Raw genomic sequence first — 18,441 nt, forward strand, 5'->3', positions numbered from 1 at the left:
TCATTGGCAGATTGTGTGGACAATTTCTTACATACTACACTCCTGTTGCATTTTTGGTGTTCTTCTTCTTCTTCTTCTTCTTCTTATGAATGCCAATTTGCGGTTTTTTCCCACATTCCACAGCACATATAAGTTCATAGTCTGTGGAATGTGGGGAAAAACTGCAAATTGGCATTCATAAGAACAACACCAAAAATGCAACAGGAGCGTAATATGTAAGACACTGTCCACGCAATCTGCCACTGATGATGTCTTGCAGAAAAATTGTGTTTTATTCAGTTGCTGTCAGACGGTCCATAAGTAAAAATTATCAATATACCGTGCTATTCTCACTATTTTCTATTCCATTATGTGATTACACTAAAAAGTACATGCTTAACTCAAAAATTACAGCAATTATCTTCTTAATGATGGATACAGGTATTGTTTGCCCATAGTTACTATGCCTCCTTTTTGTAAGACTATGAATACGAACTGAAATTTGATACTGACATTTTCCTGAAAGGCCTGAGTAACAGAAATTTATAAAAAATTGTAGCTCACAGCATTTTTGATTTCTTCCCTTGATTATATTTTCCACCAGTTCATTCCTTGTGATCTCATTCTGCATTAGACACACAAAATTAGGGTTTCACTAAACAAGGTGCAATATTTCAACTAAGCAAAAGAAAAGAAAGAAATGAGTCAAGTCAAAAAAGAGAAGAGAAAACAATTTTTGACAAGCTGAATTACTTCACTGAAAGGAAGCCAAAGTGAAAATTTCAATGTACAGTGGTACAGCATAAGCTTCAATCATATATTTCAGAAAATAAACAAACATGCTTCACTTTCCAACAGATGTTGCCCATACAGAATTTTTATTTAAAATGCCCTACAGAACCAGTAAATAATTTTTAATGTTTTGATAAGTTAGAGTAACAATACATTTTTTTAAAAAATTATTTAATTACAGATTACAATACAGAACATAGGGTTTGTTCCCAGAACAATGCAGGTTCTTTATATAGCTGGTAAAGGCACATGAAGTAAACAATGAACTGCAAGGAATTTAAAGATGGGTTCCTTCCTATATAGCAAGAGGGGGAAAAATGAAAGGACAAAACTCCTAGCAATGGGATGATCACTAAAGAATGCCACACAAATAAGCCAGAAAAGGAAGTAAGAGATGACACAACATGCATCAGTAACAAATATTAGCCTATTTTCATATATGGAAGTTCTGTTGTGTGTACTATGGTCTTTACTCCCTTGTTGTGGGTAAAGGTAAAATTGGAGAAATCTGAGTTGATACAGAGGCTTACCCACAATCCTTCTTACCACAAACCATTGCAACTGGAAAAGGAATAGGTAAGTAACAGTAGTACACAAAGTACCCCAAGCAACACACCATTAGTATGCCTTGCAGACTACAGATGTAGATGATTTTGCATTAATTATAGATATAGCAATTATCAGCCTCCATCCTCTCCGCATGCTACCCTTATTTAATTACAATGGGTATGTATTCAAAATAGTCATTGGAAGTATCAGCTTCTCCACACGGACAAAAATAGATGGTGGATCATTCCTTAGGAAAGATTTTGCAGTGACACTGTGGAGTAATTCAGGATTTAACTGAGAGCAGATGGAACAGAGAAGCTCCACATGCTTACCTGGCATCTGTTCCATCTGCTCTCAGTTAAATCCTGAATTACTCCACAGTGTCACTGCAAAAGACCCAGTCTTGTGGAAGCCAGATAAGAATTGTGATAGATAAATTCACAGCAGAAGGCAGATAAATGGAAAGAGTTAATATTTATTTATTCAACCAATTTAGTCTGAAATGGATTATTTAACAAGTAAGATTCACTCTATGCAGCAACATCATTCACACTGGATGGCAGCAAATGGGATTAAAAAACAGAAAATGGAAGAACTCCAGTTACACATGAATGTAAAAGTGAAATCATTGGTTTGACGATTAACCTACACAGCATATATACCATACATGAAAATTACAATTTGCCTCTACTGTGTGAATTAGCACAGTTAAGTTACGACACAAGGGGGAGGGGTGACTACGTGGAAGTTACATAATGAAAGTTGCCAATATAGAAAATCATTTGAAAGACTTCGCTGCATAGAACAGGAAAGGCCACATTAGTCAAAACGGACAAAGTATTGGAGACAGAACACACAACAGAAATAGTGAACGTTTTCAGTAGCTCTAATGCTGTAAATAATATGTGTAAGATCTATCATTAAACCCTTTTTCATTGCACTCTCAGACAGAGGTTTTTCACATGGAAAGTGTTAACAACAAATCACTAGAAAAGTGGATCAATGTCTGGAAACTGGAGGCAAAAGTGTCAACTTCAGAATTTCAAATGGAAAATGACACAAAGAATCGTTGAACACAGCTTTTACCAGAAACATTTACTCGTATTTTGCACCAATTCAATGGTACTATTAAAAATTCCAATACAAGTTAAACTTATTTCTTTTTATGAACAATTAGTGACTCACTCCAGCTTTGCATGGGTAGGACTACGTATCTGCGTCTATATGGCCTGTCTGGCATGGCGGTAATTTTGGCTATGGGCCACTGTATACAGTTACAATTAAAATTCGGAGAATAGCATTAGGTAAGTGAATATCAACTCCAAATTTTAGTATAACTTAAATGATTTAAGCAGCATGCACCAGGAAAGTTGTCAGGATAGCTGACTTAATCAACAATCATCATCACAGTTCAGTGAATTTATGTGTAACAGGTTTTGTCTAAATTGGGCCATCTTCAAACCCAAAATATGTTTTGATGATGTTATGTTGGTGATAGCTATAATACTCTACATATTTTAGATCTGAAAATGGTTTAATTCACACAAAAGTGAGAGCAACAATAAAAATGTTTAAGCAAGACTGCACTTTGCTTATAAAATTATAAAACAAGATTACTGTTAGGCCTGGTAACAAAAGAACTAGCTGTTATGCAACAAACTGTCTCCATATATGTTTGTGATTTTGATATAAAATAAAAAATATTATTTTTTACCTTTATAAAAATGTTCTGGTTCTGATTCATACATTATTACCGGGGGAAACATTTTCTGGTTTCTAACGAAGTTTAACGAATGTTCAAACTGTTTTCTCTACTGTCCTCTGGACAGTACTACGTCTGTAAATTCAGTCAGTCATTACAGTTTGCACTTTTTGATACTGTAGATTAAGTCTTTTATCCACTTCAATAATTTACTGTCAAGCTAAAAAATTGTATTGACTGTGTGTCGCAGCTACAGAAAATTAATCCTGGTATACAGTGGCAAAAACATGAGAATGTTTTTGTTCTAGTTCACAAAGAAAAAAATAATACTATTAAAAAACAACTATAAAAACTGCAAAAATATTTAGCTAAAATAGAGAGTGGAAGGGGAAAAATGTCTTGCTGCAATATGGAAAGGATACTTTAAGCAGATCCATTACCCAAAAAAATGTCTGTTTCAATAATATTAGGAAAATGATAGATTGCTACTCACCATAAAGATGATCTGTTGAATTGCAGACAGGCTCAACAAAAAGACTGTTACATATTACAGCTTTAAGCCACAGCCTAGTTCATCAAAGAAAATACACACACACACACACACACACACACACACACACACACACACACACACACAAGCAATCGTGCCTCAAGCACACATAACCGCCAACACTGGCAGCTACAACTGGAGCTGCTGGTGATAGCGGTCATGTGCGATTGATAAGTGCTGGTCAATGTGGGTGTTTTATTTGATGAGGAAGGCCATGGATGAAAGCTATAATGTGTAAAAGTTTCTTTGTTAAGCCTGTCTGCAACTCAAGGGTCATATTTACAGTGAGCAGCAGTCTATCCTTGTCATAATATTGCCGATAATCCAGCCTGGAATTTCCAGGTTTAAAACTTCTATGTCATTCCCTCAATGCAAGGAAGATTCTTTCATATTATAAAATCAACTGAATGCACCAAAATACTTTGCAGATCCAAATTGTTCAGTTTTGATAGTTGTATTCATCAATACTAATTCTGCACAACCTTTCAACCTGAAATTCGAGCGTGTCTTACCTCAATACCTTTATTTTCCACCCCTTCCTTGTGAGGGAGACAACTGGAAGACTAAGTATACTGACAGTGCACAAATTGCAATGATATTACAAAAGTAAGGACAAGGAGTTAACTATCCCCACCTCCCATACCAGAGTGAGGACATGTAAGGCTCATGCAGTCTAAACAAGCAATCTGCAGTGCATCTGTCATCATGGAGGAGAATGTTCTGGAAGAATAAGTTGTTTTACAACAAACTGTTCTCCACACATCTGTAAATTGGGTTACATAGAAGACAACCCACATATATGACTATCCACCAAATAAGATGATCAGTTATGATAGCAGAGGACACAGGAAATCTTAAGCAGACCCTGAACTAACTGAAATGAAACATGCCTAAATACACTGACTTATAAGGCAACATCTGATCAACTGAAGGATACATTGTAAGATACAATATGGTATTGCCCTGCCTGTGTTGTTACGCATGATGCAAAGTTGCTTTGGATACACACAAGTCTGAAGGCATTTTGGCGACTATAGCAGTTATGAAGTATATGAAATGTATTTGTAATAGCAAATATGGGCAACCATTAGTTTATAACAGACAGACCACAATGAAAATCTCGGCCAGACTCTGACCCGAATCTGGCTTTCCCATTTATCATGAAATTTCACCTTATCATTAGGCTACCTGAGCACACTCAACAGCCAGACTCAAACTTCTGGAAGCTGTCAGCCATGTTTCTACTCAACCTGCACTCTTACGCTCATTACGTATATTCCCATACAGAGGCGAATTTCAATTAAAACATGTCCCCTTTAAGTGAATATGCATAACGACATATTGAAGTTTGGGTCTGAAACATTGCCAAACACATTCTAGCAGTTTGAAATAAGACATTTGCAACTTTTTATCAATTTTTTTACCACGCACAAGAAAAACATTTTCCTCATTTGTATCAAGAAAATGAGCTTTATTCTTCCACAACAAGTCACTTGTAACAAGCTACCTACTAGAGATTTTCTTGACGTAATGCATCCTCTTTAAATTGTTCTCTTTTAACTCCTTCAAGTCATCAAACAAACTACAGACAGCTTCAGAAATAGAAAGAAGGGTTGGTTACATTAATCGCTACATGGGTTCAATAAAACGTAGTGGCAATGCTGCCGTAACATGAAGGGTGTGCATCACATGGCATGCCAGCTGTCTGTATCTGATAGCAGAAGGTCAGTTGAAGAAATGCAGTGAGCAGTGACGGCTGTGTTCGAGTCAGTTGCTGCGAGTACTGACTGAAGGTGTGGAATGCCCATCCAAGTGCCTTAACAGTATGTTTAGGAACGTGAAGTATGTGCAAGGATTAATACTGAAGTGGTACGTGCTCTGAGCATGCAACAATGTTTCTTTGTGACATTGCATCCCATTGACATTCAGGACAATGCACGATGCCATACAACAAACTGTGCAGGATCTCCAATGTACACAGGGGTGGGAACTACTGGAACATTCACCGTATTCACCTGATATGAGTCCGTGCGATTACGACCTGTTTGCCAAAATGAAGTAGCCCTTTCGTGGCACATGCAACAATACAAGAGAAGACATCATCTGTGCAACAGTGCAGGCCTTACAAGACAACAGAGATGGATACGCTGATGGTGTATGACACCTTCCATCTATATGGGGGAAGTTGATTGAGATCCAGGCCAATTACATTGGTGGATTTAATACAAAAGACTTCTGTCAGTAACATCTGGTATAAATTATAACTGTGCTGCCACTACTTTTTATCCCATACGTGTACGCATAAACACGCTGAGCATACATTGGCATTTTGCTTCCTGGAGAGATCTATTACAAGAATCTTTTGGTTGGTCCCAATTGTTATGCCCTTAATGTCATTCTGTAATGTTTTTGTTACATCGTCCCTCCTCATTGTGTACAATGCACTTACTATGACTGAATTATCAGAGATAATTCTGCCCACGTTTGCACAAAAAATTCTAGCTAAAAGTAAGAAGTTTTTACTAACAAGGCTTAAAAAATATAAACCACAAAATAGCAACATTAACAGCAAATTCACCTTCCAATTCTCTTTGGGGCGAATCATGTACTAAATCATCTGGTAACAACGTTTGTCTGCGAGTTATATATTCACTAGATAAGTAACTGCTTTCCTCAGAATCCTTTTCAGTTTCTGTTTCCACAAGAATCTGTGGAATCTGTTTTGATATCTGTTGCTGTTCCATCTGTGGTACAGTTTGTGAAGCATCTGAAGTATCGGGTGCTGCAAGATTCTCATCTGTAAAACCACACATTATCTGAACCAGAAAGATACGGCATTAAGACAGCCAAATCATTTTGTGCCATACATTACTAGTGCACTAGCTAAAACTTATTCATACATACAAACATCTCACAAATAAAAAATTACATATTATTTGCATGAATAAAATTCCAATTCAACAAAAAAGGAAACCATATGCTGTTATGATAAAAATAAGTTCAAAATTGTACACAGTTTAATGATCAGATCAGCAGTAGCGGAAACAAAATCTGAGGGGCTCAAAGAATGACATTTACCAAATACTCTATGTTCCTGAAGATACCTTTCCTAGCTAACAGTCTTTCAATTACACATTGGTGATTAGGCTTAAATTTCATATTTCTGCTGGGTCTGCAGTCATTACTGAATATCCTTTGATTTGCAAAGTAATTTGTATACTTGTTTATGAATTTCTTATTTCAGTTAAATCTGAATACACAATTTATAAATTAATTACATTCAAGAACTCACTGTCAACACCAAATTATCATCATCTTGCTCTCAAGGTGTTTTTTTTCTCTTGCATACAAATTACAAATAAGCACAGAGATTATGGCCATAAAAATTAGCAGATTAAATGCATTAAAAACAGGCAGACATGCTGAGTGCAATCTCAATTTCTTATCTCACAAGAACATAATTGTATTGTTAGAAAATATAAATTTGTATGTCAGTATGCACAATAAGATTATCACACAAAACATCATTTACACAAAAATGTAAGATACATTTTCTGACAGTATTCTTTAAACATTATGTTTGTGTGAATGCATACAAAACAGTTTACATTACAGCTAACATAATAGCTGAAAAACATAAGAATGTAACATTGGTTCCTCACAAACAAACAGGCATTTCTTTTAGGCTTCAACTCATACAAAATGAAGCACCAATGCTAGTACAACAAGTATTTGCATACTTTTCACAGAAATATTCTTGGCGTTCAATTTCTATTTGTTAGAACAATACTAAGATCTCTACTAACACAAGCTTAGTCTATGCTATTTCAAAAAAGTGCTGGGAAATGCAGTGCAATGTTAGTACATTTAATTGTCATGCTGACAGTGTAAAATACCGACCAGAGTTCCATTTTTTAACAAGTACCACGTGTGCTACAATCACTAGCGCCACTCCCACGCCAAACTTAAGTGCCACTGTGAACATATATATATATATATATAAGGTCTTGTGAGATCTGTGATTCAACTGTGCAAAAGAGGTTCAATATCATTATCACAATTTTAAGAGCTTTAAGAATGTAAGCTGAAACATACTTAGATAGGGAAATGCTACAATGGCTCTGACAAATTCATTAGATTTTGTTTACATTTATTTTTTATTCATTAAACACTGTCAGCTAGAGGTGTAGTACATTGCATTTCCCCACTTTAACAAAACTTTTCATTAATAACAGTCAAAAGCAATTATTAAAATCTAGCTGTTTTCACACGATGCCCAATTTAAAAGAGAAGTACAAGACTCATTATATTACAACAGATTTTCTTCTCCTAAAAACACATGTAACAAAAACAAATGAACAATACTATTTAGGCAAAGGTGAAATAACCCATTAGCTGTGAATAAAATTATTAATAAGTGTAGACACAATATACTCCAATGAAAAGCATTCATTATTGTGGGTGTATGCACTAAAATTCAATATATGTAAAAATATAATACTGTAAAACTAATATGTACAAGGTCAAGTATGCCACATTCGGTCAACAACACTCACCAAGCAGTGTTCGTTTCCAGAGGAGGTATAGTGTTTCCCAAGTTATTACACTCTTTCGCTTGGCACACTACTGAAACATTTTGTGCATTTCTCAACCAATATACTTCTTTTAAATGAAGCAGCTCCATGAAGTCTTTATAAAGTGATCATTTAATGTCTGACTTGCTTAGTTTTACCTCATTCAGAATTCTTGTTTGTAAGTTATGAAGTAGAAGCAGTAGCTATGAAAATATTGGTTAGCATGGAAAACGGGACATCCATACCTTCCACAATACTCCGCTATTTTATTTTCTGTACATATCAAAAAGTGGTCACGTATATGGGGTGAGGCAGCTGTAACAAGAACCCCAAACTATATGCAGAATGAATACACATATCGAAGTATGGTATTCAATGCATTATAGCAGACAATTAGGTGAATTTTCTGATGCATGCACATAATTATTAATGTTTATGGTTCCTGAATTATGACACCAACTTGGCATTGGGAAAATCCTTCAAACAACAAATCCTTAGCACATGGAACATAATCAAATAGTGACATCTACTCTGCTGTACCAAACTGAAGCAAAATTGACATCTACTCTGCTGTACCAAACTGAAGCAAACATTTCACTCAGGTACGATCTGTGTTTTTATTACAATATTAAGGAAAGTATAGTTGTTACTCATACAGCGGAGATGCTGAATCACAGACAGGCATAACAAAAAACTGTCAGAAAATGAGCTTCCGGTCAACAAGGCCTTCATCAGAAACAAACGCACACGCGCCTGCACACGCACACGCAAAACCACAATATTTGAATGTTATTTTGTCTGTGTTGCTAAGATTCATGAGAATGCAGACCATTGTATGCTTTGCCTACAACTGATCCAACAAACGAATGAACTGTTAAGAAGGTCGGCAACATCTGTGCAGAATGATATTATGCCAAAACTGTTTAGGGAACAAAGATGTGATGCCGTTCAACGAAGTCAGGAGGATCAACACAGAGTGTGGCTTCCATTCTGCAGTGCACCAACTCGTGGAGTCCTAAACAGGCAAGAAATCACACCACTCTACTAGCAGCCAGGACTATTAAAGAAATGACACAAACTGTTAAAGATAACCTAGAGTACCAGGGATTTAGAATGTTCTTGTGAGTGTGGCCTCAGTTATGTGGGCCTGTCCACCTGAACTGTGCATGATCACTGTGTTTACCATCAGTGTCATCTTAAATACATGAACCTTGAAAAAAATCAGCAGTGGCCTACCACAGCCTGTTACATGAACACCAGGTTTTATCTGAACAAATGAGAATTCTTGCTCACACACCGAACTACTGGCACTCTGTAATCATGGAAGCAGCTGAAATCTATGTGAAAACAACTTTAATAGACACACCAGTTACACACTTTACAATGCTTGGGAGTGTGCACTTGACACAGAAAGAGCACATAGAAGACTTCTCATAGTTTACTGCCCAATGTACTGCAAACAACATTGGACAGACAAGAGAGAGAGAGAGAGAGAGAGAGAGAGAGAGAGAGAGAGAGAGAGAGAGAGAGAGAGCATAACCTATGGGTATAGGGGGCACCTCCTGAAGAGTCACCATTTCTTTGATGTCAACATGAGATAAACCAGCCACTCAGACGCCGTCCTCTGCGTACAAAAGTAGGAGCTTCACCATTTTCACAAGTCAGACTTAGCCCCTGAAGACAATGATAGAGACTATCAGCGAAAGCTAAGTACTTTATCTGAATTTGATGCAGTAAGTCAACAAAGACCTTTTTACCCAAGGACTCATCACAGAAGACTGGAGAGTTTTTTTATACGCAGGCCACGAAGAATTGGTACAATCAGGATACCTTTCAGCATACAACTACATTGCAGGCCTATGTAGTAAATGAAAAACCATATCCATTTTTTTACTGTTTTATACACAGCGAAACTCTGAACTTCAAGAAAAAGTCATCCGGCTCCTGCAACAGCAGATTGATGACCTACAGACCCGCAGATAAACACATTAACTGTACCTTAGTCACGTGTTTGATACAGTAAGGTACATTTGTGGTACCTCTTTTCCTAATAGTGGCACAGTAGTTCATTGTGCTGTTGCCTTGTAACTACAAGATCACATTCCAAAAGCATCACGTCATTAAAATTCCCATTTTGGAAGACCTTGTCAATGTCAGAAGAAAGAACATAGCTACATTCAAATAACAACAACAACAAACTTGTGTTAAGTCAGAACATTTGCTGAATTGATCATTACAGCTTAGCGAAAACCACACCTTCATTTATTTACTCAGTCTAGATATATTTGGGGTTGTCTGTCTTAGAATACACCCTTAGCTTGTGTTCAACGTCTAAGTTTTTGTGTGTGTATTCGTTCAGTAAATCCCCTCTGTTTCAAGTTTACCTATTTTCATTTCCAATTCACCATATTTATACATACAGCTTCTCCTCATCTCAATATTTTGGGCCATGTTCTGTGTCCTTTGTTATATCATTTTAGTTGCTCACACATTCAGACAAACACACAGTGAAATTACAACCCTTTTTTAAGTTATAAAACAAACATACTATAAAATTATGGACAGAAAGAATATCTGGCTGATATTTACCTTCAGGAGGCAAAATTACAATAATGCAGATACATTTAAACATAAAAACTCTGATCCCAGTTTTTATGAGGATGAGTGCAAGGGCGTAAACACAACCTGTGGGTCCTATATAATCCTTGGGTTTGAGTGACCTACAGCTTCTTTCTAAACTTTCTCATCCTACCCCTCTTTCCTCCCTCAGGAAGGAATCAACAGTTATAAAAGCTATATTAGTGTTTTCACTTGAAATGTGTATAAGCAGGTATTGGAAAACCACTTTCTGAAAAGAATTACTGTCCATCCACTCTGTCTCTCTGTAATTTTATACAAGGGTAAATCAAACAGAAATGGGATTTTTGTTCCTAAGTATCACCAGATGGTAGCACCGGACCCCCACTTCTCCTATTGTTGGGTGGGGCAGTTAGGAGAGGGGTAGCTGGCTGCTACACACTTCCAAAAGATTCATCAGTAATGCTAATAATTCCCAAGCAACCGGTACAACCCTCCACTGCGCAACACACAATTATAACATTTCTTGCTCGTGATGGAATTCAAGTGACTGAAATTTTCCACAGGCTGACTGCACAGTTCAGTTATCAAATATTGTCAAGGATGCATATGTATGCCTGTCATAAAGAGTTCAAGGGAGGATGAAGATGTGTGGAAAATTAGCAACACGATCGCCATCCTCAGATTGGCATTACAGACAAAAACATTTGTGCAGTTCTAGACGTTCTTGAAGGTGATCAGTGGACAAGAATATCAGAAATAGCTGAACAGGTCAGAATAATTTATGAAAGCTGTCACGTGATATCACAAATTCCCTACAGTTCTGCAAGTTGTGTTCCAGTAGGGTCTCTCGCCTTTTGACTGAAAATCAATAGCTGAGACATTTTGAGATCTGTCGGAGGCTTACAGAGATGTTTATGAAAGGAGGTCATGCATTCCTGAGCCAGATCGCCATCTGCAACAAACCACGTGCATCCACCATTACACTCCTGAATTTAAACAAGCCAGTAAGGAGTGGAGGAGGAAAGGTGAGAGAGCCCAAGTAAAAGCCAAAACTTGACTCTCGGCTAGTAAAGTACTTTCAACCATATTTTTTTCCCCAACAAGACATTTTGCTCTTTGATTATTTGTATGAGGAATGCACAATCAATGCTGCACATTACTTTGAGCTGTCAAAGAAGGTGAGGGACGCATATCAATCATCACAAAAAGAGAAGACCACCCAATTCAATAGGTCATCCTTCTCCACAACAATGCCAGGCATCATACTGCAACCCTAAAAGTCTCCAAACTACAGGAAATTCACTGGTCTCATCCTTGCAACAAGGACCAATTGCCCCTGCAATTTCCATTCCTTTGGACCACTTAAAGCAACTCTAAAGGCCACTAATTTGAAAATGATGAGGGTGTGAAGGAGTTTGTGTGCAATTGGCTCCTGATGTGACCAATTACAGTCTACAATGGCACGATAAAAAACCTTCTTTCATACTGGGAAAAATGTATTTGTAAAGCAGGAAATTTCGAGGAAAAATACATATTAACGGCCTTTTCATTTTCAATAAATGCTGTTTTTAATCAAATTCCATTTATAAATGGTGTTTCATAAGAGCGTGTAAAAATTTAATAGGACATAGAGGATGCTCCACTGCACGATTTGAAGTAGGAAACCAGTGTCGCAGAAGCCAGCTTGAGATAATAGGAATAAAATCTCATTAATGTGTGCTTTTTTATTTACATTTGCTAACTGCAAATATCATCACTGACACAACGAATGTACCATTTGTACTGTATCTTACAAAATGTGCTGAAACTGATGGCCATCAGCCTCAATGCAAACATGACATCGGCAAACAACATTCTGACGCAGCCTCACAAATATCCCCGATTTATTTTGAATCACATCAAAGGCAGCTACAATTCTGGCAAGTAATTCCATCTCCATATCCACTGGAGCCTCATACACAAGTAATTTTAGATATTCTCATTGGAAATAATCAAGGAGATTCAGGTTAGGTGACTTTGCAGGCCATGGAATAGGACCTCCCCTTCCAATCCAGCAACCAGGAAATACTGTACCGGTACTGCTCCATCGTATTGCACTGTACATCTCTGAAAAGCACTGGGTAATGAATGGGCCAGTCTTTGATTCATAGCACATTCTGTCATGGAACAATGGTATTTACATACAACACAGCAGAGCCACCTTATGGACAAGTAAAGTAAACAAAACTTGGGTCAAGACTTCCTAGTAATCAGGCTTGTCATTCTCCTTTCCTTGCAGGAAATGTGGAATGTACTCGTCAATAAACAGCATGGTACATTTTAACTTTTACACATGTTAATTGTAAATCAGCTGGAAAACAGTAATGCTAGACAAAGTAGACAAGTTTACTTCCATATCTCCTTAAGCTGGCTTCTCTGAGCCCAGGTTCCTTATCTCAAATTGTTCAGTGGATCATTCTCTGTGTCCTGTTACATTTTTGCAGGCTCTTACAGAAACACCCTGTATTTGATTCACCCTCAGTTTTCTCACATGAATTTTCCTTATAATAAAAATACAATTCCATATAAGGAAAAACCTGAGCTCTCAAAAGATAATCATCTTCTGGATTATGTAAATAAGTAACGGAAAATGGAGCAAAATTACTATATATAATACATTCTAAATGCAATACAATGCACAAATCAAAAAAGCTATGAACTGATAACCCAAAAAATTATGATCACTGCCAACAGCCTTGCCACAGTTTCACCAGTTCCCATCACACTGCTGGGTTTGGCTACCACTTGAATCGGTCACCACTGCGAGCTGTCTAGTGCAGTTAGCAAGCGGAATCCACTCAACCCTTGTCACGCCAATATATGAGCTAACTGGTGGAGAAATAGTAACATCGGTTACAAAAACTGACAATGGCCAGAAGAGCTGTGTGCTGACCACATGCCACTGCGTATCTGCATCCGATGATGTCAGAGGGCTGAGGACGACATGGCAGCCAGTTACTACCATTGGGCCTTCAAGGCCTGTTCGGACGGTATTTGTTTTTTATTATGACCACTGCCCACCACGAAGTTAGATGCTGCTTGGTGGCGTTACGGGCACGCAACACGGTAACAAAAGTATGTATGCAGATCAGACATGGATGGGGGATCACCCAAGTGAAAGTACGGGCTGCAAATGGGAAATCCACTGAGATAAGTGACTGACAATGGGCAGATTATTATTATTATTATTATTATTATTATTATTATTACTATTACTATTATTATTATGCAAAGCCTGTGAAAGATATCTCAAACAATGAAGTGGCTCGAATGTTCACATACTACTGTCGTGAGCATCTATGAAATGAGGTAGGACAGTGAAACTACCATTATGTGCTAAATGGTTGGAAATCTGCTGAAAAAGCACAATGCTGATGCACACACAAGTATTTTAGAGCACGTCATTCATTGCACATTGTTGAACATGGAGCTGCAAAGCAAACAATGACTACATGTTCGGGACTGGGATCATTGGGGTTCGACTGTCAATCAATGGAAACTTGTTGGCTCTTCGGGTGAATCTCATTTTTGCTACACTAGGTCAACGGTCGTCCCCACAAATACGTTCATCGAGGTGAATGACGGCTTGAAACGTGCAGTATGCTACAGACACAGGTTGGTGGGAGCAGTATAATAGTATTGGAGACATTCTCTTGTGCTTGCATGGAACCTGTGGTAGTAATCGAAGACATGCTGACAGCTGAGAACCACCTGTACCTCTTCACGCTTGATGTCTTCCCTGACGCCAACCTCATCTTTCAGCAGCATAATTTTCTGTGTCTTCGAGCCAGAGCAGTGCTACAGTAGTTTGAGGAGCATTATAGTGAACTCTCATTTACGTCTTGGTGACCAAATTCACCTGACGTAAACCCTATGGAACCCATCTGGGTTGCTATCTGGCATCATCACTGCGTACGCAAATCAGCAGCCAATTATTTACGCATATTACATGACCTGTGTGTTAACAACTGATGCTACATACCTCCACAAACCTACCAACAAACTTTCAGATCCCAGATACAAGGACTCAGTGATTTATTTCATTCCAAAGACGGACAAACAAGCTATTAAGCAGGTGGCCATAATGTTTTATATTATCAGTGTATATGGACACACACTCTTCAAAACAACGATGTGACTGTATCTGCCATCTTCCCCTCTGTATGTACTGATTGATTAAAAAAAATCTGAGTTCGCTCTATGAAGTTAAATTTGTTTCGAATTGTATGTGTTTCAAAATGTTACTGATGCAGTGGAGAATTTACATAAATGAGGCAGTAATATAAAGTAGACATTACTGATCTCATTTTTGTCTGAAATTGCTACACGCACCTAACCAATACAATATTTCGATAGCTACTACTTTACTGTGTCACTTCTCTATAAGGAAGTTATCTGTGCGATTAACTGGCAGCTACTGTGGGCTCACTAGCTATGCCCCATTATATACCTGATAAATTATCACTCTGCATGGCCTTTTCTTTGCCTGCCATTTCAGAAAATGTTGTGGTTTTCAGTCCAAAGGCTGGTTTGATGCAGCTCTCCATGCTACTCTATCCTGTGCAAGCTTCTTCATTTCCCAGTACCTACTGCATCTTTCATCCTTCTGGATCTGTTTAGTGATTCAACTCTTGGTCTCCCTCTAGGATTTTCACCCTCCATGCTTCCCTCCAATACTAAACTGATGATCCCTTGATGCCCCATGTCCTACCAACCAATCCCTTCTTCTAGTCAGGTTGTACCACAAATTCCTCTTCACCCCAATACTATTCAGTATCTCCTCATTAGTTATGTGATCTACCCATCTAATCTTCAGCATTCTCCTGTAGCACTACATTTTAAAACTTCTATTCTCTTCTTTTCTAAACTGTTTATCCTCCATGTTTCACTTCCATAGATGGCTACACTCCATACAAATACTTTCAGGAAGGATTCCCTAACACTTAAATCTAAACTAGGTGTAAACAAATTTCTCTCCTCCAGAAACGCTTTCCTTGCCATTGCCAGTCTACATTTTATATCCTCTCTACTTCGACCATCACGAGTTATTTTGCTCCCCAAATAGCAAAATTCATCTACTACTAATTCCCTCAGCACCACCTGATTTAATTTGACTACTTTCCATTATCCTCATTTTGCTTATGTTGTTGTTCATCTTATCCCCACCATTCAAGATATTGTCCATTCCGTTCAACTGCTGTTCCAAGCCCTTTGCTGACTGCGACAGGATTACAAAGTCATCGGCAAACCTCAATGTCTTTATTTCTTCTCCCTCGATTTTAATTCCTACTCTAAATTTTTCTCGTGGTTCCTCTACTGCTTGCTCAATATACAGATTGAATAACATCGGGGATAAGTTACAACCCTGTCTCACTCCCTTCTCAACCATTGCTTCCCTTTCGTGCCTGTTGACTCTTATAACTTCCATATGGTTTCTGTAGAAATTGTAAATAGCCTTTCACTCCATGTGTATTACCCCTGCCACCATTAGAAATTTTCAAGTGAGTATTCCAGTCAATAGTTAAGAAAATATTTGCAGTATTTTATCAATTGTTTTTACATACAAAATTCGTAGTAACAGCACACACCCACATTGATTTGATAGCGTCTCTCAAAATCTTTCCACGAAAACTATAGAATGATCAAAATAATTTTAACTATTTTTAATTACAAATGATAAAATTTTAATACAACACTCATTCGTCTCAAACAAACAATTTCTTACATCAATCAATACCCATTTTAAATTATAACACTTATCTACTATAGGCGAACAGAAATTGTGGTATGTTCTGTATAAATTAGCATTTTTTTATATTTTTCTTATGTTAGTTCTAATAAAAAAACAACTTCCGACATTATAGGAAGTGAATTAAACAAGCACATAAATGTACTGTTGTGAAGTACCAATGTGTGTAGCAAAATCCTAGATGTTATATTTGCTTTCACTGTAAATTATCAAAAACATCAAAAATAAACTTCTTACATTTTTCAATTAATTGGTAACTGATTGTTAGACTGATAAAAAAGTTAATATTTGCAACTATAAAATACCACATGAAGCATTTATTACTCACAAGGACAGTGATACCCGAAGAGAATTAGTGATGTGGAAAAAAAATTAACATAATGAAGAAAATGAGCATTTGCTCACAACAGAATTCAAGGTGCTTAATATTCGAACATAAATATTTATATCCACAGAAAATATACATAAAAACCATTCGTACACTTTCAAGAATAGCCTTCTCTATCCTCCTAAGCTCCATAATAAGCATGCCAAGTCCTTTATCAACATCTCATGGTATATTACGCCATTCACAATGCAGTCTCCTGTGACTAACATTTTCTGTCTGCCCTTCATACTTTGTCAGTTTGTGACTTACAGTTCCATGTTTTTGTACTGCTGTGTGTTAATGTTTATTTTCTTCTTTTGTTCTTCATGACCTCCATTTACATTTTATTTCCACTTCTGCCCTTCGTCAATGGCTAACTGACTGCCTGTTTCATATTGAAGTGATGTGCGTGTAAGAGGGGGAGTTGTGAGGTACTGTGCAGTAGGAAGGAGCATGGTAGCATGTGACAACAACCAACATGTTATTCTGCTACTTTAGAATTAATTCTTGGTGGCATGAAGTTTTATGTTAATAAGTGATAGCACTAGTTTTCCAAGCAAACTGCTCTATATAAGTTATGCACCACCCACATTTCTGTTAAAATGTGTAGTCTTAGATCCAAGGTAACAATAATAAAAAATTATTTTCCTGTAAACAAAAGAAAGATAGAACAGAACAGTAATCACAAATAAAGGCAGTCTGTTCAAAAATACGTATATGTGAAACCAAACCCTGCTGCTGGGTAACAGTCAATACCATTTGTTCCATCCTGCGCACTTCCTTGGCATGCTGATCACATTGTTCATAACTGATATCTAGCAGTCAAAGTTGCCATGTGGAGACAGTTGCGTACTGTCTAGGTCAACACTATCCTCCTAGCGGACGAAAAAATGCCAGCAAACAGTTCTTTTGCATTCTCCTTGGGGTACCTCTCAACTGTAATTAGCAGGCAACAGTCGTTAAACAGTGTTTTCAACCTCAAGTGACCACTATTAGGCAAATCTTCAATGTTTTGTGGTTCACATTGGTGGTGAAATGTTTGAATAACGTCCATGTGATAAACATCATTTCAGCAGGAAACTTTCCATGTTGAGAGCCCTTGTTGTAAACTGACAATGCCTGCTCAGTTTAAGCTAGAAATGAAACTTGAAAGAACAATGGCAGACTGAACAGTGCAAAATACCTGTACTGACCCATCGATAATTGGATAGACAGTCTGCTCTACTGAACTGCACTGAGAACAACATTGTCCTTGTACTTGTACCACCATTAAAGAGGTGCCCGTATGTAACTATTTTCTCTTGTTGAAACAGAACTGTGAAAGTGTTGAAACAGAACTGTGAAAGAAGTTTCAAGTAAAAGAAAAAAACCCAAACTATGGAATTCATGAGGATGGAGCAGATCTATTTTTGATGTAATTGGATAGATAAAAAATCTACTTACCAAACAGCGGCAAGACAACACCACGAATAAAGGTTAAGGAGATTTGTAAGCTTCAGGAGCCAGTGGCTCCTCCACTTGGCAAAAGGGATAAAGAGGGATGAAGAAAAAGGACACGCG

At 37.4% G+C, this 18,441-nt stretch overlaps 1 protein-coding gene across 9 annotated transcripts in view; it reads right to left on the reverse strand.

The window, feature by feature from the left end:
- LOC126180425 (uncharacterized protein DDB_G0283697-like) overlaps positions 1-18,441 on the reverse strand; it is a 221,079-nt gene that overhangs the window by 77,798 nt on the left and 124,840 nt on the right. For 6 of the 9 annotated variants that reach the window (XM_049924693.1, XM_049924694.1, XM_049924692.1 and 3 more), the window contains 2 exons: positions 7,473-7,547; positions 6,151-6,369 (listed from right to left, as the gene is read on the reverse strand). The exons of 1 other annotated variant lie outside the window; for it this stretch is intronic. In XM_049924693.1, the coding sequence (XP_049780650.1) occupies positions 6,151-6,369; positions 7,473-7,547 (294 nt within the window). The remainder of the gene's footprint in view (positions 1-6,150; positions 6,370-7,472; positions 7,548-18,441) is intronic. 2 more of the 9 variants (XM_049924696.1, XM_049924697.1) reach the window with 2 other exon arrangements.

Source organism: Schistocerca cancellata, chromosome 1 (assembly GCF_023864275.1).
Source record: "Schistocerca cancellata isolate TAMUIC-IGC-003103 chromosome 1, iqSchCanc2.1, whole genome shotgun sequence".
Taxonomy (NCBI): Eukaryota; Metazoa; Arthropoda; class Insecta; order Orthoptera; family Acrididae; genus Schistocerca; species Schistocerca cancellata.